Source organism: Lagenorhynchus albirostris, chromosome 8 (genome assembly GCF_949774975.1).
Source record: "Lagenorhynchus albirostris chromosome 8, mLagAlb1.1, whole genome shotgun sequence".
In the NCBI taxonomy this organism is placed as follows: domain Eukaryota; kingdom Metazoa; phylum Chordata; class Mammalia; order Artiodactyla; family Delphinidae; genus Lagenorhynchus; species Lagenorhynchus albirostris.
In genome coordinates this window covers 74954241-74980690 of record NC_083102.1, presented here as the reverse complement: position 1 = coordinate 74980690, position 26450 = coordinate 74954241, and the positions used below count along the sequence as shown (strand labels likewise).

General features: G+C 42.3%; 1 protein-coding gene across 2 annotated transcripts in view; it reads right to left on the bottom strand.

Annotated features, from left to right (window-relative positions):
* GPNMB (glycoprotein nmb) overlaps positions 1-24139 on the bottom strand; it is a 39791-nt gene extending 15652 nt beyond the window's left edge. The window contains exons 1-9 of one of the 2 annotated variants that reach the window (XM_060157153.1): positions 23973-24139; positions 16379-16531; positions 14321-14464; positions 12184-12333; positions 9339-9497; positions 8686-8997; positions 4478-4585; positions 3149-3251; positions 960-1174 (exon numbers count right to left, since the gene is read on the bottom strand). In XM_060157153.1, the coding sequence (XP_060013136.1) occupies positions 960-1174; positions 3149-3251; positions 4478-4585; positions 8686-8997; positions 9339-9497; positions 12184-12333; positions 14321-14464; positions 16379-16531; positions 23973-24042 (1414 nt within the window). In that variant the 5' untranslated portion in view covers positions 24043-24139. The remainder of the gene's footprint in view (positions 1-959; positions 1175-3148; positions 3252-4477; positions 4586-8685; positions 8998-9338; positions 9498-12183; positions 12334-14320; positions 14465-16378; positions 16532-23972) is intronic. The other variant, XM_060157152.1, reaches the window with a different exon arrangement.
* Positions 24140-26450: the final 2311 nt, after the last annotated feature.

Genomic DNA, 26450 nt, shown 5'->3' with positions numbered 1-26450 from the left:
AGTCAGTTATAAGTGAAATTCAGTTAGGGTCACCAGGTAGAGTCCTCATGGGCTGGGGAAGATTAGCAGCCACTAGTAGATGGGAATTTCTCAATGAAACTCCTTCAACCACTTGGCTAACATTTTACCTCTCCCAGCATTAAGGGGACAAGGAGTAGTTTTTCTGGTGAACATTTAAGGACTAGGTAAATTGGTTTGTTTCCGTCTCAGTGTAATGCTTGGTAGAATTTGGGAAGGGAAAGAAAGGGCACATGGCAAGTTAGAAGGGAACCAGGAGTCCACCTGGTTTCTCATTTCTCTTCATGGCTTCATATCTTTGCCCAGGTGGATTCCAATGACAACATGATACCAGCCTCCCCTTTGTTGTAGCTTAATTGGACAACACTTTTTTTTTTTTTTTTTTTTTTTTTTTTTTGCGGTACACGGGCCTCTCACTGTTGTGGCCTCTCCCGTTGCGGAGCACAGGCTCCGGACGCGCAGGCTCAGCGGCCATGGCTCACGGGCCCAGCCGCTCCGCAGCATGTGGGATCTTCCCGGACCGGGGCACGAACCCGTGTCCCCTGCATCGGCAGGAGGACTCTCAACCACTGCGCCACCAGGGAAGCCCCATTGTTATTTTCTGATGTTGGGTTTTGCACTTTCCTCTTGAATTACAAATCTATCTGAGCATGCAGTGACCACATCCCATTATTACTGGTCCATGATCTCAGCTGATTTTCTTCGTCAAAAGGCTTTTCTCTGGCCATTACTTCATTGGGTTTCTCTCTCTCATCCCTTCCCTAAGTAGATTTGCTGTTGGCTTTTAATGCCATTTCTCAAATCCACGTTAACAACAGTTCAATGAATTTTACATGGAAATAAAACTAAATATTGAGAGTGAAGCCTTGAGTAGCTTTGGTATTGGACACACACTTTATCTCCAACATGAAATGTTCATACAACCATAAAACAAAACTTACCTCTTCCAGGGATAGAGACGAGGGTGCTCGTGAGGGCCAGGCTTGCATCATCACCCAGAGTCAGGTTCATACAGTATGTCCCAGACCCACCAAAGGCTCTTCTCACTGTCAGCAAGCACATATCGCCCAGGTCCATGTTCACAGGGTCGCAGACTGTGTTCTGAGTGACCTGGCAGGTGGGGTCGGAGATGACGGTACAGACCTCTGTGGGGATGCTGAGGGCACGAATGACGCAGAGAGAGAGAGAGAGGAATATGACATCAGTGTAGAAAGAAAATCACTACATTTCTATAAAATGGAATCCTACTTATTCTTACTCAAACCATATGACATGAAATTGTCACATATAATTTACTCTTTAAAAATTTTTTAAAAAAATTATTTATTTTTGGCTGCGTTGGGTCTTCGTTGCTGTGGGCGGGCTTTCTCTCGTTGTGGCGAGCGGGGGCTACTCTTCGTTGCGGTGGCAGGCTTCTCGCTGCGGTGGCTTCTCTTGCTGCGGAGCACGGGCTCTAGGCGTGCGGGCTCAGTCATTGTGGTTCACGGGCTCTAGAGCGCAGGCTCAGGAGTTGTGGCGCACGGGCTTAGTTGCTCTGCAGCATGTGGGATCTTAATTTACTCTTAAACAAGCCTGGGTGTGAGCCATTGTTTCCTTTGTATCCTCAGGAAGATGAGCCCCTGGTGCTGGAGGAGGAAGAAATGAAGTCCCCCAAGGCAAGGGGCTGCTGGGAACTTCCCTCTCCTTTTTGGCTCTCTAGATGCCCAAAGATGCAGACGGCTTAGGTGTTAGGCAAAGGTAGTATTAAATGCCAGTCGGCCCTGCGTGGGCTCCTGCAGAGATATGACGACAGCAGCAGCAGCAACCAGAGCTGTTTATGCAGCACCTACTGTGTGCAAGGCACTGAGTTTCTGATAAGTGATATAGTCTTGTCTATTCCTCTCAACGACCTGATGAGGAAAGTAATACTTTCCTAATGCAGCAGGTGACAAACTAGCTCTGGGAGGGGAGATCGCTGGCCCCAGCTTAAAAAAGCAGTTAGAGGTGGAGCTGGGACTTGAATAAAAGAGGTTTGACAGCTGTCCCTGTAACCACTCGGCTACCATGTGTTACTGTCTTAGCCACTGTCTCACTTCTGAGTAGACTTCCTGGATGGCGAGACCAGGCTCTGAAGCTGGGCCTGATGAGGGCGTGGGAAATTAGACGAGTTCATGTTCCCTTCTCACCTGGCCCCTGGCCTCTTGAAGCAGCTGCGCCTCCTCAGTCAGGGTTTTCTCTTTTTCTGTCATCCTCATCCCATTCTCTCCCCAATCCAGAGAGCTATGGAGCTATCCTCCCTTTTTGGGGGGTGCACCCCACGGCTTGCAGGATCTTAGTTCCCTGACCAGGGATTGAACCCGTGCTCCCTGCAATGGAAGAGCAGAGTCCTAACCACTGGACCACCAGGGAATTCCCTGGAGCTATCCTTTTTGATCAGATAAGGCCTCGTTTTTATACCAGCCCATTCTCTTGATTAATTTTTATATCACATACACATACATTTTAATTACTTGATTTACTTATACGTAAATTAGTAAGTCATTCACATATTTGATGGCTTAATTGATATAGTATTTATATATTAATTAGTTTATATTCAGTCTATTATCTATAGTTATAACCAAACATTAGGAAGTCAAATTATATAACGCATTAGAAAGAGCTTTGTAAGTTTTAAAGCAAGACAGGATGATCGATCAGGCATTGCTACTACTTAGCACAAGGACACAGCGCTTCCACATGGCCTCCCCTGACTCCGGAGGAGCCTCAGGGAGCTTAAGAGGCTCTGAGCCAGACCTCAACCCAGGAACCTTGCTCTGCCAGGTACCCGCCACCTAGGGAGGTACTGTTATCACTGGTGTAAATGAGGAGACTCACGACTGTGTGAGGATTTGACATGAAAACAGAAGTAAAATGTTAAGGACACAGTAGGTGTTCAATCAGTAATTCTTCTTCAACAGTTAAAGGTGGTGAGCATTGCTCAGCTCTAGCAAAGCAAGTGCATGCTTGAGAGCACGTGGGAGGGTCCTTCCTCATCCTGGCTTGCTGAGGAACTAGAATCCAAATCAACTTTAAAGGGGAGAGGGGTATGAAGACCTTTGTTCAGCCTGGGGTCCTCACTTGGCCCCTTTCTTGGAGATAATGTACTCACCTCCCTTGGCAGTTCACGACGAAATCCACCAGGGGGTTGTCAGGCTGTGGCACGGGCATCAGGACGTCTGTCACCTGGATGATGTTAACCTCTAGGATTCCCTCTAGTGGAAAAATGCGCCGCAGAAAAACACATCAAAATACAACACAAACCAAACCAAACCACTTCTTAACCAATCAGAAGGCCAAACAAAACGGACTCAGCTTCTCACCACCCCAGACCCGGGAATCTGCCCCAGAGCTTTGGGTACATGTCCAGGCAGCATTTTCAAAGTCAAACTGAACAGCTCTTCAGCCCAACCTTGATCTTTAGTTCTGGAGCCTGTGTGTCAGGAGGCGGCACCCACTGGAGGAGGTGTTTCCGGGAAAGATGACCCTGAAGGGGGGCAGGCCCAGGCTCAGGCCTCAGCTGCTGTCTCTCCTGCCCAAGTGGCTCAGCCCCAGTAGGCACAGCTTGGCGTTTATTTTTTTATTTATTTTGATTATTTTTTTTTTTTGGCGGTACATGGGCCTCTCACCGCTGTGGCCTCTCCCGTTGCGGAGCACAGGCTCCGGACGCACAGGCTCAGCGGCCATGGCTCACGGGCCCAGCCGCTCCGCGGCACGTGGGATCCTCCCGGACCGGGGCACGAACCCGCGTCCCCTGCATCGGCAGGAGGACTCCCAACCACTGCGCCACCAGGGAAGCCCTGTTTGTTTTTAGTGTGGACCATTTTTAAAGTCTTCATTGAATTTGTTACAATATTGCTCGTTTTATGTTTTGGCTTTTTGGCCGCGAGACATGTGGGATCTTAGCTCCCTGACCAGGGATTGAACCCGCACCCCCTGCATCAGAAGGTGGAGTTGTAGCCCCTGGACCACCATGTGGGTTTTAGCCCCAGCCGTCTCCTCTGTTGGGCACCTGTGAGCAGCGCCCCAAGCACACAGCCCGGTGTGGTGGCCCTGTTCAACCCTCTTTCTTACACACAGGAGGTGTGACTTTGTGAAATCACCCAGGGGAGGAAAGTGGGAGCTGTGAGAATTTGCAACTGGCCTTCCTTCAGGCCACATTCATTCAGGTTTCTGAGCTGCACAGGGTCGGAGGTCCAGGCCCCCTGGCAGGCTCATTGCTCTGTGGGCCTCACAGAGGGCTCATTTCCACCAGGATGTCTAAGGAAGGCCGGGAAGGCAGGTGGAAATCTAGCAACTAGTGGAGTCTTTGCTTGTGCACATGTGGTACCACCTTGGACAGAGAGTGGGTGCCCTTGCTCTCCATCCTCAGCCCTCCAGAGGCAGGTAAGGGAGTGGGTGACCCAAGGTGGATTCTAACATCTTTCCTCCGTGGTCTTACCTACAATTGTGATGGTGGCTTTAAAGTAGCCGTATCTGTTAATATGGCAGTTTTCATCAGGAATCTCCCTTGGCTCCAGGGCATTGTCACCAGCAGGTACTGGAGAGTCTGAATAACAAGATTTTAGGGTACTTGTTGAGAACGTAAAAGATGTACATGATATTACCAAAGATCTAAACATTTGTCTACTTGCTCTTTAGAAAAACATCAAGAGTTCTATACTATTAAATTGCTGCAGAAATTTGAACTAAATGGGTAACAATTCATATAGATGTGAGAGCTATAAAGCATTATAAAATTGTTAAATTATGTAAGTAAACACAATCCCGTATCTTGTTCAAGCACAAATATCATATGAAAGGTGGAAGCCATATTAAAATGTGTAGTACAACAATCATGATGAAATAAAGCAGGCCACAACAGATAAAATTATATTGTAATTTTGGAGGAAGGTATTCTGGGCTCAAATTCTAGGCCCCTTGTTTTTAGCTGTTTGAGACCATGGGCATGTCATTTAACCTCTCTTTCCTCAATTTGCTCATCTGTAAAATAGGGACAATACTTACTGACCTACTAGAGTTGAACTATAAAACTTAAATAAAATAAAAAAATCAAATTTTATAAATAAAATATATAAAACTTGCTTCTCATGTCTGCCATGTAGGAAGTATTTAATAAATATCTGTTTCCTTATCCCAATATGTACTTCTATACATCTATGTAGGTACAGATGTGCTATAACATATATATGCAATAAGATATGTAATTTTAAATGTTAAGGTGGATAATTTTAAATGATAAGAAGGAAACAACATGGAAAAAGGCAATTCTTTCCCTGTTTGAGTGTCTCATAGATCCTAAGTTTACATTCTAGAAGTCATACAGTCACTATGATGAGCAGAGGTGTGGGGAAGGAAAGGAGAGAATACAAGATGCTGTTGAAAAATAACCCTTTGAGTGTGATTAGAGCAAAGAATTTAATGCTCTATTAGTTACAATTTAAAAAGCTCTAATTAAGGTGTGGGTGTTCCATTAACAAGATAAAAAGACTGGAAAGAAAATATAATACTGAAAATACAACATTACTGTCTCAAATTTCCAAAGGCATGAAAATGGACCCAGTTTGGGGGGAATCAAAGCTTCATAAGAGCTGCATCTCTGACATAGGGATATGTAAGTATGAAGCCAATTGGGAGACTTCTCCAGGGCTCCTCAGAGCCTCTAGTGGGTGAATGAATGTGCCTGTGATGCTCCTTTGCTCCTTCGCAGAGCAGTTCTCAGAGCATCTCTGGAAAGTAGCGCTTCATGGCACACACTTTGGGAAATGTTGTTTGGGTAAAACCCAGAAAGGTTCTGATGCCATGCCAGATTCAGATGCAGTGGTTTATTAGCAGGCTTGGCTGTGTCCCCTGAGTTTCACGGTGGTCCTGTGGAAGTTACAGGGTAATCATTCTTCCTATTCTGAGATTTAACTGATGGGCTCCGGAGCAAAAGATATGTTTGTGAAGGGTATTAAAGATGGCTGGCTCTTCCCTAGAAATCTCCTTTTGAAGGTCTTGACAGGTGAAATTTAGCTGTCAAGTTAGAGCATGGAATCATGACCCTGCCATCTTTTAAAATAAAACTTCTCATAAAAGATGACTAATAAATGTCCATGATTTTATCTTTGGTAGAATGCTTATAAAAATGCATGTGGAGTTTTGCAGAGGTATGTACAATGTCAAATCTATATCTATACATATAAAGTCAAGGTATGATTAAAGGGCTAATGGAGAAAAACTAACACCTTAAAAGACAGATGGGGAAGAAGGTAAGCGTCCTACTTAATTCACTATTTTTGTCCCTGTTACTCAGAGAATGGTGTGAGATCCTTTGATTCTTTGGGAAAGTTCTACATGATATGATATATATATGATATATACATATTATATATAATATTACACAGATTAGCATCAGTCTTACAAAGGTTTTTCTTTTTAGATTTGTACACAGAAATGATCAATGGCACGGTTACCTGAGGGAGGAGAATTGTGTGGCTTAAAACTAGAGCATACCTGTCTGCCCTATAATGTAATTATCTTCCTGAATCACCACTTCAGCTCTGCTTCTGTCTCACTCCTTTGGTTGCATTTGGTTTCTATTTAATAGCTGTACTTATTTTGAAGCCACTTACTATAGCAGAGACAACATAATTTTTGGTCAAATAATAATCCAGTGCTCAATAATCCAAGCCTGTTAATATGCTCTGCATAGCTGAAAATGTTCTCTCTTCCAGAGGACAAGTACCCCAACCCCTTTCTCAAGTCATGGGCGGACTCCTATCATCACCTTGGGTCCCATTACGTATTCCCATCCCTCCATTCCCTAAGTCTCACAGCTGCTCTAAGGCATTTCGGGGTTGATTACGGTTGATCTAACACCTTTAGATAAAGCCAGGCAGTTTCCTTCCACTATGAAATTTAACAAATTCAACAAATTTAACAAATTGCTACCGTATATCTTATGGTCTAACCTATAGAAAATAATAACAAATTTAAAATACTCTTTCATTGACTTAAAATATATTTTTTTGCATGTTATGATACAAATGTGTTCTAAGAAAAATAAGCTAGCTTTATCAAAATGCAATTCAAGATAGACTAACATTAAATAACCTAACCTTAAGACTTTTACCATTCAGGAGTTTCTAGACAGATGTAACAAGCACCTGTAATTTATTTTGAATTTTACACCTGGTCTGCTTATTTGTAAGGAAGACCGATGCTTGCAGATAAATAAATTGACTCTCCTATAGAAATACCAGAACGAAGCTATATGTTTCGAGTTGTTCAATGCAGTTATATTTACAACTGGAATTACGTTTAACTGAATCATCCACCAGTAAGAGAATGGTTAAATACATAAGCCACTGAATCAAGTGAGTCAGACTTAAATGTACTGATAACGGGAAGATGTCTATGATGTTTGTTAAATGAAAAAGGCAAACTGTAGAATACATATTTCATGAACCCATCTACCTAAAAATCAAAACCACAAATCCTATATGTATTTATAGAATATGTTTGTAAATATACAGAAAAGGATCCGGAAAGAAACACTACCAACCCTTAACAGGGTTTAACTCTCGAGAGGAGAGCATGAAGAGGAACTTTCACTTTTATTTGAAATTTCTGTATTTGAAGTTTTATTAAGGGACGTGCATTAATTTTATAATTTAAAACATTCCAAGAAAGAATTAATCAAAATCGGTAATAACTTATAATGTCTTGCTTTAGATATGCTTGACTTAGCAAGATATTTTTATTAATAACACACTTATTAATAACAGTTTATTATTTATATCTAACAGGTTTGGGTAAAAAAACCAATTGCAACAAGTCTGGACATCATCATCGAGTGTTCTGTCCCGACTTGGTGATGGTGCCCTCTAGTGTCCAGTGAGAGGATGTCAGTCTATTACCATCCCCGGGATGCCGGCCTGGTAAGATGTACTCATGGCTTAGTGGGGAAGGATGGTAATGGTGTGGGGTAGGGTGTAGAATCAGACGGAAGCTAATGCTTCACAAAGTAAACTCTGAAGAACTTCTTGAATGACCTCATATACTATTATTAGAAGGTGGGCTTTAAGTAATTATGCTTTTTATCTAGAATAATTTTAGTGTCTGGAATCTTTCCAGCCTGCCAGCCAAGAAGTATTCTCAAGGTGCATTCTTCTTCGAGCCTATCTGTAAGCTACATTTAAGGGTGGCTGAGTTTTCATGGGACATGGGGTGGATGTGGGCACGGTGGGGAGGAGAATGGAAGTGGGAAGGAAATGTGGGAGGGGGAGGAAGGACAGTGGGATGGCCTGAATGTTTACAAGGGGTCAATGTTTCTTAACTAAAAAAAAAAGGGAGGCAAACAGAAATGTGACAGGCTAGAAGGGGGAAAGCATCCATACGCATAACAAGGGCCAGTGAGGATTAGGAAGGTCAAGGAGCTGTATATGAGTCACCAAGTGACTTTAAACACGTTCTCCTTTCTTCCAAACTCTTAACAGCTAAAAATGGTGATAAAGTAGCTAAACGAAATCAACAGGTAGAAAATGGAATCATTGCAGAGTTTTTACACAGTCTCTTTAACTAAGGATCTAATTATACAACCCACATGAATTTTTTTTCTGGCTGTTAAGGAATCCTGACAACAAAAAAGACCTGGAAAACACTTACCCAAAGAAGCGGTGGTTTTTGGAGGTCTGGGTGAAGGTGAAGGACAAGGTCCAGGCACTGTAGCTTGCACAGTGAGGTTGAGACTGAAGGTTCCATTGAGAACATAGGTGTGGTTCAAAGTGTGATTGTTGGAAACAAACAGACCAGTATTATCCCCAAAGTTCCACTTGTAGTAAATGGCAGACTCATTGAGGAAGTGGCTGGGATCATGAATCAGGACATCGAACGTAATGGGGAGGTCCTTGAGGAAGGTTTCATCAGATGAATTTCGATTGTTCTTCTGGGACATAGTCACAAATACAGGAATCTGATCTAAAAGATATATCCCCCCCCACCAAAAAAAAAAAGAAAGAAAGTCACCACTGCTTGACTTTAAGTGGATGACTTTAATGTTTTTTAACTAAAAACGTTAGAAATTAAAATTAGGGATAATTCAGCATCATTTTCCCTTTTCTTATACAAGTGTGCTAGAGTTTCTCCAGGTTGTTCTGGAAAACATAGATGGAATATGTTATTAAATATATAAGGTTGAGAAGGAGTCCAGATGACATCTAACCTAACCCAGAATACTTGGCTCGAACTCTTTCTAACCCACTGACATCATCAGAACTAAGTGTCTCACGCTCAGTTAATTTAGAGTTCAGTCCACTCACCTGTTACCACATACACATCTTTCACTTTTGCTATGGGAACGTACGCCCGTCGGTATCTTCTATAGACAGTTACTTCCATGATTTGAGGGCCAAGAGTCACATTGGCTGTGTTTATAGAAACTCTCACTGAACACTGTCCCAGTTTCTGGAAATACTGACCTTTGAGAGGATGGAAATGTTTAGTTATTGGCTACATTATATGATCATTACAGAAAGTTGATGTTTCTTAAAGCATAACAACTGCCATTTAGAGATAGTTCTGGGAAAGGGAAAACAGGATGGGGATGCAGTCCTGGCTCCTTCAGAAAAGAAGGCGGTGCTCATTTTCATATAAAACCTTATAAAACAATCTCACAAACATAAATGTAGTTGTATACAGTTGATTAAAATGAAAAGAGCTGTTTAGTGGGATGCCATTAGTCCTTAGTTTACAAATAAATAATTTGTATAAGGAAGTGATCTGGCACTTGAAATACATATGTTTCCCCCAGAAAATACATTTGATGTAGGTGTCCAAGGGAGTTAAAAATATATCCAAAAATCTACCTTATTTTTGTAACCATATTAGTAGTTCAGTTATATTGTTAAGTAACTTTTTTCTTTTAGGGAACTAGAATCCTCCACCTTCTAGTAGTGTTTGTTTATAAAAATGCAGTAAGTGGGGCTTCCCTGGTGGCGCAGTGGTTGGGAGTCCGCCTGCCGATGCAGGGGACACGGGTTCGTGTCCCGGTCCGGGAGGATCCCACATGCCGCGGAGCGGTTGGGCCCGTGAGCCATGGCCGCTGAGCCTGCGCGTCCGGAGCCTGTGCTCCGCAACGGGAGAGGCCACAACAGGGAGAGGCCTGCGTACCGCAAAAAAAAAAAATGCAGTAAGTGATGAAAAACAAACAGGGTATTGTGGGTATAAAAAGGAACGGAGTAGTTCCATTAACATTTCTAGGGCCCTTGAATCCTCCTTTTTCTTTCTCCAACTCTAACCTAAATCTAACTGCCACTGGCTAGCTAGTGAAAGTAATTCCTCTCCTTCGGGGCTCGAGGATTTTTCTAATCCTTTTGAGGCACCTGGCACAGATGTGTCATTGAAACAACAAGTATTGTAAGATGGATGCTTGTGAGACGGAGATGTTTAAAGACCATGTTCATCACATGGTCAAAGGTGTCAGGAAAGGGACGACTTCCCTGGTGGGCCAGTGGTTAAGATTCTGTGCTTCCACGGCAGGGGCCACGGGTTCGATCCCTGGTCGGGGAACTAAGATCCCACACGCCGCGAGTTGCAGCCCAAAAAATAGAAAATAAAGTGTCAGGAAAGGCTTGCGATCCCCCTTTACCTTGAAATGAAGAGCCAGTTCTGTTAGAGGTTACAGGGGGAAGAGGTGTCTCTTGGAATTAGTGATACGTGAGGAAATGTTAGTTCTGGCACCGATCACAGAGGCAGCGCTTGGCTGAGGAAAAATATTACTTAACTCTGAGACCTCAGCAGAAGATGGAAATTCAAAACCGTCCTGTTCGGAAAACAGCGGTTTCTGGGCTGGAAACTGATGTTAAATAGAGACATCTTAACTAGTTAAGTTAATGGTTGTTAACTAGGCTGAACAGAATCTGGAGTGTTAGTGAGCCGAAGTGACTCCATGCAAACTGTCAGGTCAAAGAAATCATGACACTTGGGGAATTAACTGACAGGGCCATGAAGGGACTGAAAAAAGTCGGCTTTATATCAGCCGATTTAAATAGACGAGCATAGTACTTGTTATATATTTTGTACTCTGTTCAATTGGACCATGTATTATTAATATGTTATTTTGATTTATAAGTAAGTTAACTGAGGAAAGAGAAGCTGTCTGTAATTCATGAAGACAGACCAAACATTTAGAGATTTGGAGTCTGCATGGCTGGTAGCAGATTTGCAATACTCAGAGCCAGGTGGCCCCTGGTAAGATTTTTAACTAAGAATTTAGCAGCTTTGCTAATAACCTAAATTTAGTCCTCCTTAAAAAAAAAAATCACTTCACTAATAGTAAAGCAAAGTGGATACCGTTTGTGGTTAAAAAAAAAAAGAGGGTAGGCTATGTCAAAGAAGAAGACTAGTTAGATTATTATACTTTTACTCAATAGAATATTATGCAGTCATTAAAATAATGTATATAAAAAAGTTTAGAGAACTCTCACGCGGTCCAGTGGTTAGGACTTGGTGCTTTCACTGCCGGGGCCTGGGTTTGATACCTGGTCAAAGAACTAAGATCCCACAAGCCATGCAAGAATTTTAGTCAATGCTCATGATATTGATCAAAATGTATATATTTTATGATCTTAATCAAGAAACACTAAGAAAAAAGAAAGAAAGAAATACTGGTAGAGAAAACACCATCATGTTAACAATGATAATCTCTGGTGTGAATTATGGTGACCGATTTTTCATTTGTGTTTTTCTGCATTTTCCAAATTTCCTACAAAGAGCATCAGTTAAATTCTTAAAATTCTTTTAAAAACATAAAAAAATTAGATAATAAATCAGCAAATGCCCATCCGTGTGCGATGCAAATAAATAAATATTATTTTTCATATTACTGTTTTAGACGGAAAAAAATTGAGTAGTTTTGTCTTAAAAAAAGAAAGCTGAACCTGTCTTTTTCTCGTTTTAATTATTTGATGTCCTGGAGATATGGCAAGGCTAACCAAGATTTAATTTTTATCCCTCACCCTCCACTCCAGCTAAGGAAAGTTAGAAGAGTAACTGTTGTTAAACTCCCAGGGTTGTAATTCTCAATTATAGAATACGGAAAGAGAAAAAATTTAAAATTTGAAGGAAAGGTAAAGAAGCAGCTAAGGGGGTTTGTAAAAGTCCAACCAAGTGTGTGGAACACAAAGACGAAATTCCATTTTCGGGGGTGAGGGAAAGGCTTCCCGTGATGGCCTTGTCTGGTGCCATTTCCCCAGTCACCGTCCTCTGTCCATGCTGTCCAGTTGTAAACATATGGGTCAGGAGATGGACCAGTATCTAAAGAGAGAAAGGAACACGCCGTGATTGACTCAGAATACTCAATGCTCTTCATTGAATTAAACACATTTTCATATTTTCTCATAACTCATTTAAATATGGTTGGAGAACTAAAACCCTAATATTCAGAATTCATCTAATGGTACCTTTACGACCTGTGCATTTTTCTGCCTACATGTTATATTTCAATGAGTTTTATATAAAGCAATTTTTCAGGAAATTTAGAGCTATCACTTAATATGTTTATCTTCATATTGGGTCTCCAAATCACAAGCATATTCAAACCAAACCGAGGGATGCTGTATCTTTTTACTTTGATACACTCTCTCTATCTGTAGCTTTTTTTCCCTGATTCATGTGACATCATGACTCTCCTAAAGACTTCAGCACACATCTCCAAAGAATAAGGACGTTCTCTTACATAACCACGTCATCGCCACGCCTACCACAGTCAAGGGTCACATCATACATTTGGCTATTTTGTTTCTTCAAATGATTCAGAAAGAAAAAAAGAAATATGCCTAGAAATGTAGATAGATGATAGATACATAGATAGGTAGATAGATAGATGGAAACAGGAAAAAAATGTTAAATTTGTTGAATCTCGAAGTACCTGCTTTCTACTTTTCTGTATGTTTGGGAAAACATCAGTTTTCCATTTTAAACAAGTCAGGATCAATATCTTTTCATCTAGAACAATCCCCCCACCCTCTTGTTTTTTTATGTCACTGACATTTATGAAGAGCCTTTTTATTTATCAATCTACTACAGCCATTATTTTTTTATTCTTAAATTGTTCCAAATATGGCCAGTAGGAGCCCCTCTAGCTGCCTTCCGTGTCCCTGTGACATGTCCCCATTACTCCCTTGCTTTCTGGGACAACAAGATGTCCTTGGTTCATGTGGTACTTTCCCTGTCCTACACCTGGAATTAGTCATTTCTTCAAAAATTCTAGTTTCTTCTAGTGGTGATATATACTTTATATAACTTTTCATAAGTCACAAGGACTCTTTCATATAAAAGTGCTCAGAGGGTTAGATTGCCATTTGAAACATTCATAAGAGTTAACTTTTTTAGAAGGAAAGAAAAAATGCTACAGACGATTATAAACAACACTTTTTAATTATCAAACTCTTTCTACACAGAATTCATTGTTTGCTTCATAGGAAGATGAAGAATTAATAAGAAATAAACACATCAGCTGTTTCACAGAAGTTCTAAGTAATAAAATGAGATCATAACTGCACTTATCAGCCTTGTTACTGACTGAGGAATCTCAGTAATTACCTGAACTTTTGAGGCTGTACAGTTCTAACAAGATAATCCCCCTTGATGTACTTGTAATCATTTGTGCTCTTTAACATGGGCAAAGAGCTTATCTGCTTTAACTAAGAGCAAAGCAACACCAAAATAGACACATCTTAGCATTTGTGCTAGGCACACAGTTTAAGGAATTCTTGTGAGCAGAAGCCTATCTGATTAACAAAGATCTGACAAACTGACTATTCTTCGAGTAGCCAGAAGAAGTCCAAGTAATAAAACCCAAATCTGAGAATCAACAAGGTATTCTCTGTCCAATCAACTGGGCACTAAGAAAAGGCCAAGCCTCGGGACTTCCCTGGCGGTCCAGTGGTTAAGACTCCGAGCTCCCAGTGCAGGGGGGCATGGGTTCGATGCCTGGTCAGGGAGCTAAGATCCCACATGCAGCAAAGGGCAGCCAAAAAAAAAAAAAGGCCAAGCCTCCCAACGTAGATTTGAGGAGAGTTCCAAGTAGTGGAGAGACACCCATTGGCCGAAATGGATTTGACTGATGTTGATGGAGGGACATATTCACATTCCCTGTCATCCAACTTGAGGAGGGGGTGACAAGGGACAACTGCAGCATCTTGCATTTATAGAAGTACCTGTGAGCATTAAGGTTTATGAGGAGGGTCTCCAGTAGTTAGGAGACCTAGCATGTTCCTGTAATGTGACTAACATTCCTTACCGTTTCTGAAGTTCTTCTCATAGACTATGTCGCCACTGGCACCTTCCTGTGGGCATCTGGGGAATACCAGGTTCACTGCGAACGTTATAGTGGAGCCCACCAGTGCCGGCGCATCACTGGTAAGGAGTGCCTGCACGCGGCCTCCTAGGACATAGAAAAGTGGAGCTCAATCAAACACCTCTGTTCCCTTTCACTGATAAACAAAAAAAAGTAAAGTTAAATCTACAAATAAGAACCAGAGGATCCTTATGCCTCTTTACAAACTATTTGCAGAATTCTTCACTTTTGCTGTCAGAGTACAACATTCCAGAAGACAAACTTAAAAAGTCAGACCAATTGAAGAACTCTCTAACCACAGAAAGAACATTTCCTTAAAATAATTAAAAATCCATTTAATTGGATTGAGGAGACAGGTATTAAAGGTTTGCAATTTTCAATTTCAAGACCAATGACTGAAGGATTCATTGGCTTTTGATATGAACAGAAAGATATTAACTTTCTGAGAAACCACACTTTGGAGATGGTCAAAGTGCCCTGGAGTCTCAGAACTTCTGAAGATGACCATTCCCACATCAGTTACTTAAGTTTGAGGCCAAACCTGCTTGCTCTTCGAAATCTTCCAAGAGGCACCAGTTGCAAATTTCTAAGGCGATTTTACTGTGCGTGTGGTGGGGGAGAGGAGTTTAGAAAGTGATAGTGTTGAGATAAAGGAAAGATTGCCAAATCCAGGTGCCTCCCACTTGGTAGCTAGAGTGCTGTCATTCATGGACGCACCATGAGCCCTGTGATCTGCAATCTACAAGACTAACTGAAATAAGAAATTACAGCTGTTTGGCGGATGCAACCGAATCAAACTTACAAGCTTTTGCACAGCCAAGGGAACCATAAACAAAATTAGAAGAAATTCCCTGCGGAATGGGAGAAAATATTTGCAAACGATGTGACTGACAAGGGATTAATTTCCAGAATATACAAACAGCTCATACAACTCAACAACAAAAATCAAACAACCCAATCGGAAAATGGGCAGAAGACCTAACTAGACATGTCTCCAAAGAAGACATACAGATGGCCAATAGGAACATGAAAAGATGCTCAATATTGCTAATTATTAGGGAAATGTAAATCAAAACTACAGTGAGGTATCAACTCACACCAGTCAGAATGGCCATCAACAAAAAGTCCAGAAATAATAAATGCTGGAGAGGGTGTGGAGGAAAGGGAACCCTCTTACACTGTTAGTGGGAATGTAAATTGGTACAGTTACTATGCAAAACAGTATGGAAGTTCTTCAAAAAACTAAAAATAGAATTACCACATGACCCAGCAATCCCACTCCTGGGACTATAGCCAGACAAAATTATAATTCAACAAGATACATGATCCCCTATGTTCACAGCAGCACTGTTCACAGTAGCCAACACATGGAACAACCTACATGTCCATCAACAGATGCATGGATAAAGAAGATGTGGTACAGATATACAATAGACTACTACTCAGCCATAAAAAAGAATGAAATAATGCCATTTGCAGCAACATGGATGGACCTAGAGTTTATCACACTAAGTGAAGTCAGAAAGAGAAAGACAAATACCATACGATAGCACTTATGTGTGGAATTTAAAATATGACACGAACCTATCTACGAAACAGAAAGAGACTCACAGACATAGAGAACGGACTTGTTATTGCCAAGGGGGAGGAGAGGTTGGGGAGGGATGGACTGGGAGTTTGGGGTCGGCAGATGCAAACTGTTACATATAGAATGGATAAACAACAAGGTCCTACTGTATAGCGCAGGGAGCTATAGAACTATATTCAATATCCTGAGATAAACCATAATGGAAAAGAATATTAAAAAAAAGAATGTGTGTCTTCATATATATATGAACATATAAATAAATATATATCGGAATCACTTGGCTGTAAGCAGAAATTAACACAACATTGTAAATTAACTATACTTCAGTTAGAAAAAATTGAATCACTATGTTGTACACTTGAAATTAAAAAAAAAAGAAATTACAGTTGTTTTGGTTGAGTCTTTTGATTTACCTTTCCAAGAGTTTTTCCACCTCGAGTCTCCCCTCTTCCACACTGGATAGAGTTTTTCATTCCAGTCATTTTCATCTGATGACCAGCCATTTAATTGCCTGTGCTCCCGCATATAACCAGAAGGTCTTTCATTGCTCAGCACATCATGAACGCCTATAAAAATATTGGAAAAAAAAATTATTTTGTCTACCTCATCTCTCATTTAGTATTATCTAACAATGGTTAAAGCAACTTTTCACTTCATAAGATTGGAAAGCACATACATAATATTTCCAATATGTGAAGCAGATAGAAGGTACTTTTTAAAAAAATGTGTACTGGAAATACCTTGAATACAAGTACTCAGACCCTAGACCCTATCTCTTTACGTACTTTAAGTGGATCAAGGAAAAGTTTTGAATGTCAGTATTTCTTAGACATCATTTGGTTTCTCAAAACATGTCTTCTGAATATTTGGATTTGATACACTATCATTAGGAAAGACAGTGATGCCAATGATCTTCAGAACAGTTTTTCATCTTTTTCCATTCTGAATGGTTTACTTGGCTCAAGGAGTGCCAGGCTGAGGAATGCCTCCAAGGTTCCAGGAGACATGTACCAGTCCTGGAGGGCCCACTGCTGAACAAATGTTTTTATGGCCCAGCACATGGTCTGTCTTGGTGAACGTTCCATATACAGTTGTGTAGTATTGTGTTTTTTTAATGTCACTTATGTCAAGCTGGTTGGTATTGTCTTTGGCAACTTCTCTGTTCCTGTTGATTTTCTGTGTGCTTGTTATTTCGTTACTGAAAGAGGAACGTTGAAATCTTCAACTGTAATTATGGATGTGCCAATTTGCCAACTTTGTCTTTCAGTTGGCATTATCTGCTTTATGTATTTTGAAGCTCTATTTTAAATTGTTAAGTCTTCTTGATGAATTGACCCTTTTAACATTAGGAATTGACTTTTTTTTCTTTGCTAATATTCCTTGTTCTGAAGAATACTTTGATATTAGTGCTTAGTGTTTAACTGGTACATCTTTTTCCATCCTTTTACTTTGTTTTACATATTTAAAATTTTTTTAATTAATTAATTTATATTTATTTTTGGCTGTCTTGGGTCTTCATTGCTGCACGCGGGATTTCTCTAGTTGTGGCGAGTGGGGGCTACTCTTCATTGTGGTGCTCAGGCTTCTCATTGTGGTGGCTTCTCTTGCTGCGAAGCACAGGCCCTAGGCACGTGGGCTTCAGTAGTTGTGGCACACGGGCTCAGTAGTTGTGGCTCACGGGCTCAGTAGTTGTGGCTCACGAGCTTTAGAGCACAGGCTCAGCAGTTGTGGTGCACCGGCTTAGTTGCTCTGTGGCATGTGGAATCTTCCCAGACCAGGGATCAAACCTGTGTACCCTCCATTGGCAGGAGGGTTCTTAACCACTGTGCCACCAGGAAAGTCCCCATCCTTTTACTTTTAACCTATAAATATTTTTATATTTGAAGTGGGTTTCTTGTAGACAGCATATTGTTTTTTTAAAAAAAATAGTCTAATAATTTTTACCCTTTATTTGGAGTGTTTAGGTAATTTACATTTAATGTAATTATCAATATTGTGGGATTTGTCTACTATATGTTTTCTATTTATCCAATCTGTTCTTTATTCCTTTTTTCTTCTTTTCTTATACTTACTGGGATTATTTTTGGATTCCATTTTATCTGCATTATTGACTTATTAGCTATACCTCTTTGTTTTGAGTGGTTGCTCCAGGGTTTATAGTATTCCACTTCTTTTAAATTTCTTTCCAATCTTGATGTCTGTCTTTTTGCCTTTCCTGATAAGTCTGGTGGTCACATTGTCTGTCCTTTCTTTGAGGACTGTAGCAGACAGTTCCTGCCTGCACCTGTCCTCTTTCTCTTGTTGCAGAGTTTTTACCATAATGACTCAAAATTCTAGAGGATCACTTTCCTAGCTTTCCTTACAGTTTGGGCAGGAACTGATGATTAGATCCTGGCTGACGGGAGCTGAGTGTAAGTCTGATGGAGGCTTCTGGGAAACATTTTTCTCTATTATTAAAAAAAAAAGTGGGAAAAAACTCCATTTTTTCCTCCTGAGAATTGATTTTGGAGACAGTAGTATAATGATGTGATGCCTGGACTGTGACAGCCATATTTAACCATGAGGGAAAAAATCTGAGGAAGCAGGCCAGCACACCAAGGGTGTCAGAATAGATGGATGAAAAGAAAGAGTCCTTGACAATATTGTTGAGCTCTTCCTCCAGCCTTGTCTACCTTTGGGTGGATTGAGACGATAAATGTCTTACTCAACCTATTTGAGTATCTGTTACTCACAGGCAAAAGCTCCACTGTCTATAACCCTTGGCAGCCCCTAATCATACACTGCTATAAACTGTTGTCTCATCTAGTCATACGGTCTTGTGTCTTGGTCTGGCTACGGACTCAGAGCCAGGAACGCTGCCTTTTCTCTTACATCCTGAAAGAGGCCTCCTATGAGGGGCGGTATTTAGAAGGTACTCAGAGAAGCCATACTGAATGGATGCCACTAGCCTCTGCCTTCTATTCCTCTTTGTTGGTAGGAGGAAGGGGAAGCATGTAATTGCCTTCTTATAATGGAGGCAGATGGAGTGGGAAAGAACATTGAGCTGGAAGTTACAGAACCCACTACGAAACAGGCTGTGGGATTTCAGGCCATGTTTCTTCTCTGGGCCTTCACATCAGGCAAAAAACCACATGTCCTGTGATACTGTGAGATAGTATCTGTTTCCAAAAAGGAACAAAGTGAGGGCAGGAAATTTACGTTTATCAATAAATGTTTATTATAACTGGAAATTCAGTTGAATGTTGAGTCATGGAATGGTAGAATGTTCGATATAGAAAGAACTAAGAGTAGTTCGTTCAAATCCTTTCATTTACAAACGAAGAAATTCAGGCCTAGGGCTTCCCTGGTGGCGCAGTGGTTGAGAGTCCACCTGCCGATGCAGGGGACATGGGTGCGTGCCCCAGTCTGGGAGGATCCCACATGCCGCGGAGCGACTGGGCCCGTGAGCCATGGCCGCCGAGCCTGCGCGTCCGGAGCCTGTGCTCCGCAACGGGAGAGGCCACAACAGCGAGAGGCCCGCGTACCGCAAAAAAAAAAAAAAAAAAAAAAGAAATTCAGGCCTAGAGAAGTGATACGATTCACTCAGAGTCATCTGTAATCAAGTAGAAATGAAGATTGGCATCTTTGAGTCCCAGGATCAGATTTTTCTACTCTTCCGAAGTCTTCCTCTTCCTCAGATCCTGAGTGAATGTCAGTGTTTCCAGAAACATAATCCAAACACAGATTTCTCCTCTGATTTTAAATGTCAAAAGTCTGGGCTTCCCTGGTGGCACAGTGGTTAAGAATCCACCTGCCAATGCAGGGGACACGGGTTCGAGCCCTGGCCCGGGAAGATACCACATGCTGCGGAGCAACTAAGCCCGTGCACCACAACTACTGAGCCTGTGCTCTAGAGCCCATGTGCTGCATCCACTGAAGCATCCACTGAAGCCCCCGTGCTCTAGAGCCCGTGCTCAGCAACAAGAGAAGCCACCACAATGAGAAGCCTGGGCACTACAATGAAGAGTAGTCCCTGCTCGCCGCAACTAGAGAAAGCCCGTGTGCAGCAACGAACACCCAACACAGCCAAAAAATAAATAAATAAATTGAAAAAAATAAATGTCAAAAATCAAGGAAAAATACAAACTTAAAAGGCAAGTGACAAGGAATAGACACATAGGCCCATAGAACAGACTATAAAACCCAGAAATAGACTCACAGATATGCCCTACGGATTTTTGCAAATATAATCCAATGGAGAAAAGATAGCCTTTCAACACATGGCACTGTAAAAAAGTAAAAAAACATAGGAAAAATCTTCAGGTTCTAGGTAGGCAAGAATTCTTAGACTTAACACCAAAATTTATAATTTTTTATTTTTTTAAATAAAAAATTATAATTTTTATAAAATTATAAATTATCTTGTAATTTTTAATTTTTTTAATTTTTTATAATTCTTAGACTTAACACCATAATTTATAACAGGAGAAACTGATAAACTGGGCCTCATTAAAATTAAAAAATTTTGCTCTGTGAAATACCATGTGAAGAGGGTAAAAAGGCACATTACAGGGAGAAAAATATTTGCAAACCACATTTCCAAAACAGGAATAATATCTAGAACATATAAAGGATTTTCAAAACTCAGTGTTAAAAAATCAAATAATCCAGGTAAAAGACCTGACCAGACATTTCACAGATGTGGATGTACAGAAGACAAAGTAACACATGAAAAGATGTTCAATATCATTAGCCAGTGAGTAAATGCACATTAAAACCACAATGAGATATCACTGCATACCTATCAGAAAGACTAAAATGAAAAATACTGACATCAGGGGCTTCCCTGGTGGCTCAGTGGTTAGGAATCTGCCTGCCAATGCAGGGACCATGGGTTCAAGCCCTGGTCCAGGAAGATCCCACATGCCACAGAGCAACTAAGCCCATGAGCCACTACTGAGCCCCCGCACCACAACTGCTGAAGCTCGTGTGCCTAGAGCCTGTGCTCTGCAGCAAGAGAAGCCACCGCAATGAGAAGCCTGACCACCACAACGAAGAGTAGCCCCTGCTCGCCCTGACTAGAGAAAGCCCACACGCATCAACGAAGACCCAATGCAGCCAAAAGTAGAATAAATAAATTTATTAAAAACAAATGACATCAGATGTAGGTGAAGATGTAGAGAAACTGAATCACTCATACACTGCTGGTGGAAATGGTACCGCCATTCTGGAAAACGGTCTGGCAGTTTCTTGTAAAACTAAACATGCAATTACTACGCAACCAAGCAGTCGTACTCATGGGCATTTGTCCCAGAAAAATGGAAACTTATGTTCACATAAAAACCTGTACATTAATGTTCAGAGCAGCTTTACTCATAATAGCCTAAGCTGCAACAACCCAGAAATCTTTCAGTGGGCGAATGGCTAAACTGTGGTACATCCATGTAGTCCGGCATACCCCTCAGTGATAAAGAACTGGCTACTGATACACACAACAACCTCAATAAATTATGTTGAGTAAAAAAGAGCCAGTTCCCCTAAATTACATACTGTATGATTCCATTTCTCTAACGTTCTTGAAGTTACAAAATTATAAAACTAGAGAATGGATTAGTGGTTGCCAGGGGCTGGGGGTTGGGTGGAGTGGGAAAGGGAAGTGGGTTTGGATCTTTGTGGTGATGTGACTGTTCTGTATTTTGACCGTGTCAAGGTCAATATCTTGGTTGCCACATTGTACTACAACTTTGCAAAATGTTACCATTGGGAGAAACCCCGTAAAGAGTACATAGCGGGGACCTCTTTGTATTATTTCTTGAAAGTGCATGGGAATCTATAATAACCTCAAAATAAAAAGTAGAATTAAAAAATAAAATAAAAAAACCCCAACAGTAAGACTTTAAAAAAGAAAGTGGGGAGGGGAATAGATGTGAAGGTAAATGGGGTCACACCCAGCACCCCTGTGGCTGTTCCCTCTACCCTTCGGACGCCCTGCTCTACTAGCAGAGACATGGCGGCTTGGCCACTTGTGAGCTACTCTGTCAATAGCCTCTCCTTCCTCTTTTTACCACGGCTGTGACTGGAAAATGGCAAGGAATCCCTTGGTGTCTTATATACTGCTAAATTCTACCCATCCTTATTTTTTGCGGCCAGGATATTTCTTCTTAAGGCAAGGTGAAGCCAGGCACAGCAGGTTTTGTTATGTGGTAATAGGTTGGGCCTCCTCTCAAACTGCCGGCCAGCCTCAGGCTGATCTGCCTTGCTGAGCAGAGCAAGGGGGTGCTGGTGGACCGAAGGCTAGAATTAGGTGCGGGGGCCAGTCACTCGTGGTCCAGCCCCACGGCTGGCAGGAAGGACAGCGGCTGCCACGAAAGCCTTCCTCGTCCTCGTATCCGCCGTGCGGCCCTTCCCCCTTGCCTGGGACAGGGGAACAGCGCCAGCTTGCCCGGCATCCCCGGGCTGTTGCAAGGCCCCGTGCGGCCCAGACGAGTGACAAATCCCGGGTCGCCGCTCTCCGGCCCGGCCCCGCGCCGGCACAGCCCCTGCATCTGGGCTCCTGGGTTAAAGTCGCTGCTCCTCTTCCTGCCCCGTCACCGGCCTCAGCGCTGGCGGCACAACTGGCGTCCCGACACTCTCCTCCCCTACCCCTCAGCCCAGGTCTCCATCCCGGAACCCCAGCACCGCGGGCTCCCGGCGCACCCAGCGCCCCCCACCCCCCATTCCACGAGCCTGCAGCGCCCCCCTCTCTTTCTCCTCCACCCAGCCGCCGCCGGGCATCGCACTCTGCAAGGACCTCTTCGCTGTAGGGCTTTTCTCTCCCGCTGGGAGGAGTGAGAGGAACGCGTGCACGTGTGTCCAGGATCCTCCACTCTCCGATCTGGGCCCAGCAGGTGAAAAGCTGGACCTGGGCTTGTTTGCTCACCCGTTAAAGAGTGGGAGGACCATGTGCTCCACAAAGGGGGCTGTGAGGACTAGCCGACTGATTTAAGGCGGCCAGCTCAGTGAGCACACATGGTGGGTCCCTTCTCAGCGCCTACCTTCCCCCCGCCGCCCTCCCGTAGGGTCGTCTGGCAAAATCAGGACTTTTCCTCCAGGGAACGTTGTCACTCTACTGGAGTGAGGTGGAGTGGACCTTCTGGGAGATGTCTAATTCACTTCCTTCTCCCACTCCACTGGAGGATAGGGGCTGCCATGGCCGCCCATCCCCTGGACTGGACAAGTGGGCCACCGGTGAGCTCAGTGGCTCGCAGCTCTGGCTTCCATTCCAATCACAAGAGGAGATTTTAAAACAAGGATGCTCCAACCCCACCTCCAAAGATTCTCATCTCATTGATCTGGGCATCAGCATTGTTAAAAAGTCCCCAGCCTCTACTCTAACTAGAAAAGAGACCCAGGGCTTTAGCGCTTTTCTCAGTATCCTCACTACAGTGGCAGCAAACTCCTGCAGGTCTGTGAAAACCTATCAGCAGGATTTTTTTTTTGTCAAGCGGCTTGTGGGATCTTAGTTCCCTGACCAGGGATCAAAGCTGGGCCCTCGGCAGTGAAAGCGTGGAGTCCAAACCACCAGGGAATTCCCTCAGCAGGATTGGCGATAGCTTCTGGGTTGGGATTATTAGAAAGTCTGATTCCAGATTTTGGGCCCCATTTCATCTGAGGCTCTTTCCTGTTGAATGGCAACGAAACAAAATTTAGTGGGTAGCGTTGCTGTGGTCTCAAGCCAGAGACTGTGCCCTTCATCACCGCCCCCCCCCAATGTCTCTAACAGAGTGGATGGCAATTTTGATAGAAAAAAGCTCCACAGCAGAGGGGCTGCACGTCTCTCACTTCAAGAGCCTGGAGCAAAGAATGGGGACTGAACGCATTCTGCCGTACTTTCAACATCCCCAACGGTTTTCAGAAGAAGAAACAAGTGAGCGTGAAATCTTCCTAAAGTCCAACTTTGGGCTCAGGCAGAGTTACTTCAGACAAACCCATCACTTCAGACAATAGCCAGAGAATGGGTTAAAAATACAGAAATGGACAGTTACTCACGTTGGGCAGCATCAAGTGGCAGTCTTGCAGCCAGCAGCAGAAATCCCAGGAAACAGTAGAGACATTCCATGCTGAATTCTCACGGATCCCGGCAATCAAGGTTTAACTTGTAACTCCTCTGGCTCCATCCGCTAAGAGCAACAGTGTTCTTCTGGTTTTTGCTGTGCTCCACTCCTTATTTTCATTAAATATGGGCCTCGGGGCAGATCATGTGATGGTATTAAGCTGCATGGCTTGATCTGGTCTCTGGAGTTCAACCACTCATGTGCTTCTGACTCACTTGCTCTTAGTATCTATTTATTCACTTTTCAGATGCACACCATTGCAGTGTTGCTATTCCATATTTCTAGTTAAAGGGACTTACTTTCCTATGGGTCCTATTTTGATAGCCTTCCCCAAATAAAATTTCAATCTCCAACCTCACTGATTTTTTTTAATTTTTAAAATGTTTTGTTATCTTATATTTTGAATTAGATTCTGTTCATTCTGTTCGTTTTTTTGAACTTTTGAATTTTATTTTATTTTTTATACAGCAGGTTCTTATTAGTCATCAATTTTTTAAAAAATTTATTTATTTTTGACTGTGTTGGGTCTTCGTTTCTGTGCGAGGGCTTTCTCTAGTTGTGGCAAGCGGGAGCTGCTCTTCATCGCGGTGCGCGGGCCTCTCACTATCGCGGCCTCTCTTGTTGCGGAGCACAGGCTCCAGACGCGCAGGCTCAGTAGTTGTGGCTCACAGGCCTAGTTGCTCTGCGGCATGTGGGATCTTCCAAGACCAGGGCTCGAACCCGTGTCCCCTGCGTTAGCAGGCAGATTCTCAACCACTGTACCACCAGGGAAGTCCAATCATCAATTTTATACACATCAGTGTATACATGTCAATCCCAATCGTCCGATTCATCACACCACCTTCCCCACCTGCCGCTGCTTTCCCCCCTTGGTGTCCATACGTTTGTTCTCTACATCTGTGTCTCAATTTCTGCCCTGCAAACCGGTTCATCTGTACCATTTTTCTCCAACCTCACTGATTATTAACTTGCTGTGACTCGTTTGGTGATTCACTCACCCAGCTCATGTTGAAATGTCACAATTATGCTTCTTTTGCCATAATTTAGACGACCACCTCTTCCCAGCGCTAGCTAGTGCTTGTACATCCCCTTCCCCCAAGAGGAAACTAAGACGGGGAGCGATCTCTTCCATCACTTGAAATGGTGGATGACATACACGGATAAAAACATACGCTGTGCCGAAAGGGGACTGAAGTAGCTGCACCACCTCCAGTAGTTGAGAAATTTACTCAAAAGTGCATTTAGGATATCTGTGCAATTCCATATAACTTTTGGAACCACCTGCATCATTTTTGATAACTGCTCTCAAAGCATTTACTTGTGTTGTATCACTCAGGACCAACTGCATTCAACATACAGCATATTTACTTCATGTTACAGAAAGCAAGCATTAAATGTAAAAACAAGCTCGCCTAGAACATACATCTTATCAAATCGTTTCTGGTTACAGAATGTGCAGAAAATGTGGCAACATGACTTTACTGCATGTGATCGTTCTCTAAGTCACACCCACATAACCGTTTTCAGTACACATAGAAGCCCTGGTCAGGGGTGAGGGGAAAATTTGTGGTAGTGATTTATGTTTCAGTTGTGCTAATGATGAATAGAAATAAATAGTCTGTGAAACTCCCTACCCTAAGGCCACACACAGCTCTTTAGAGCTGCTTTTACAGCCTTTGAAGAAAATATGAAGCGAGCAACAGGGAAGGGAACAAATGCAAAACTGAAACAAAACTGTTTTCAAATACAGATGAGTAAGTGAATAATGGAAGTAGCTGTTGGTTTTATGTAATGTATATTACATAAATTACACATAATCTATATAGTTCTGTTTTCTTTTTACAACAAACATGAATAACTTTTATAATTAAGAAAAGCTCTTCAGTGTAGGGGAAACTCACTATTGATTTTTGAAAAGTATGATTTCCCTTTGTTGCTTACGATTAGTTCTGGCCTCTATTTTTGGCCAGATTAGCTCTTTCTGTCTCTAAGAAAACTGGAAGTGTCAGACTCTTAGGTAAGGAGATCTTATTTAGGGTGACAGACACAATGATCAAGTCTTCTCTCCTTCCCTCTCCCGTCAACAGGCGATAGCAATGAACTAAGGCAACAGGCAAAAGGTAGGCAGCTGGATGGAGGCCAAGGCACCAGAAATTCTTAATTTCAAAGCACCACAAATTGGCTAATCAGTGCCTTGATAATCAACAGCTGACAACATATACAGTCCTTTGTAGGTTTCAAGATACTGGGCTATTTTGGATAAGAAATATCTTCAAGCTTGTTTTTCTTTCCTTGCAAAATAAAATTATACTGTGAAAAAGGTTTGAAATGGTTCCTTCAAAGAAGGGAAGGCTCGCAATTACCTGGTATTATCCACATGATTATCCTGGTGGAAATGCGGTTGAGCAAAGAG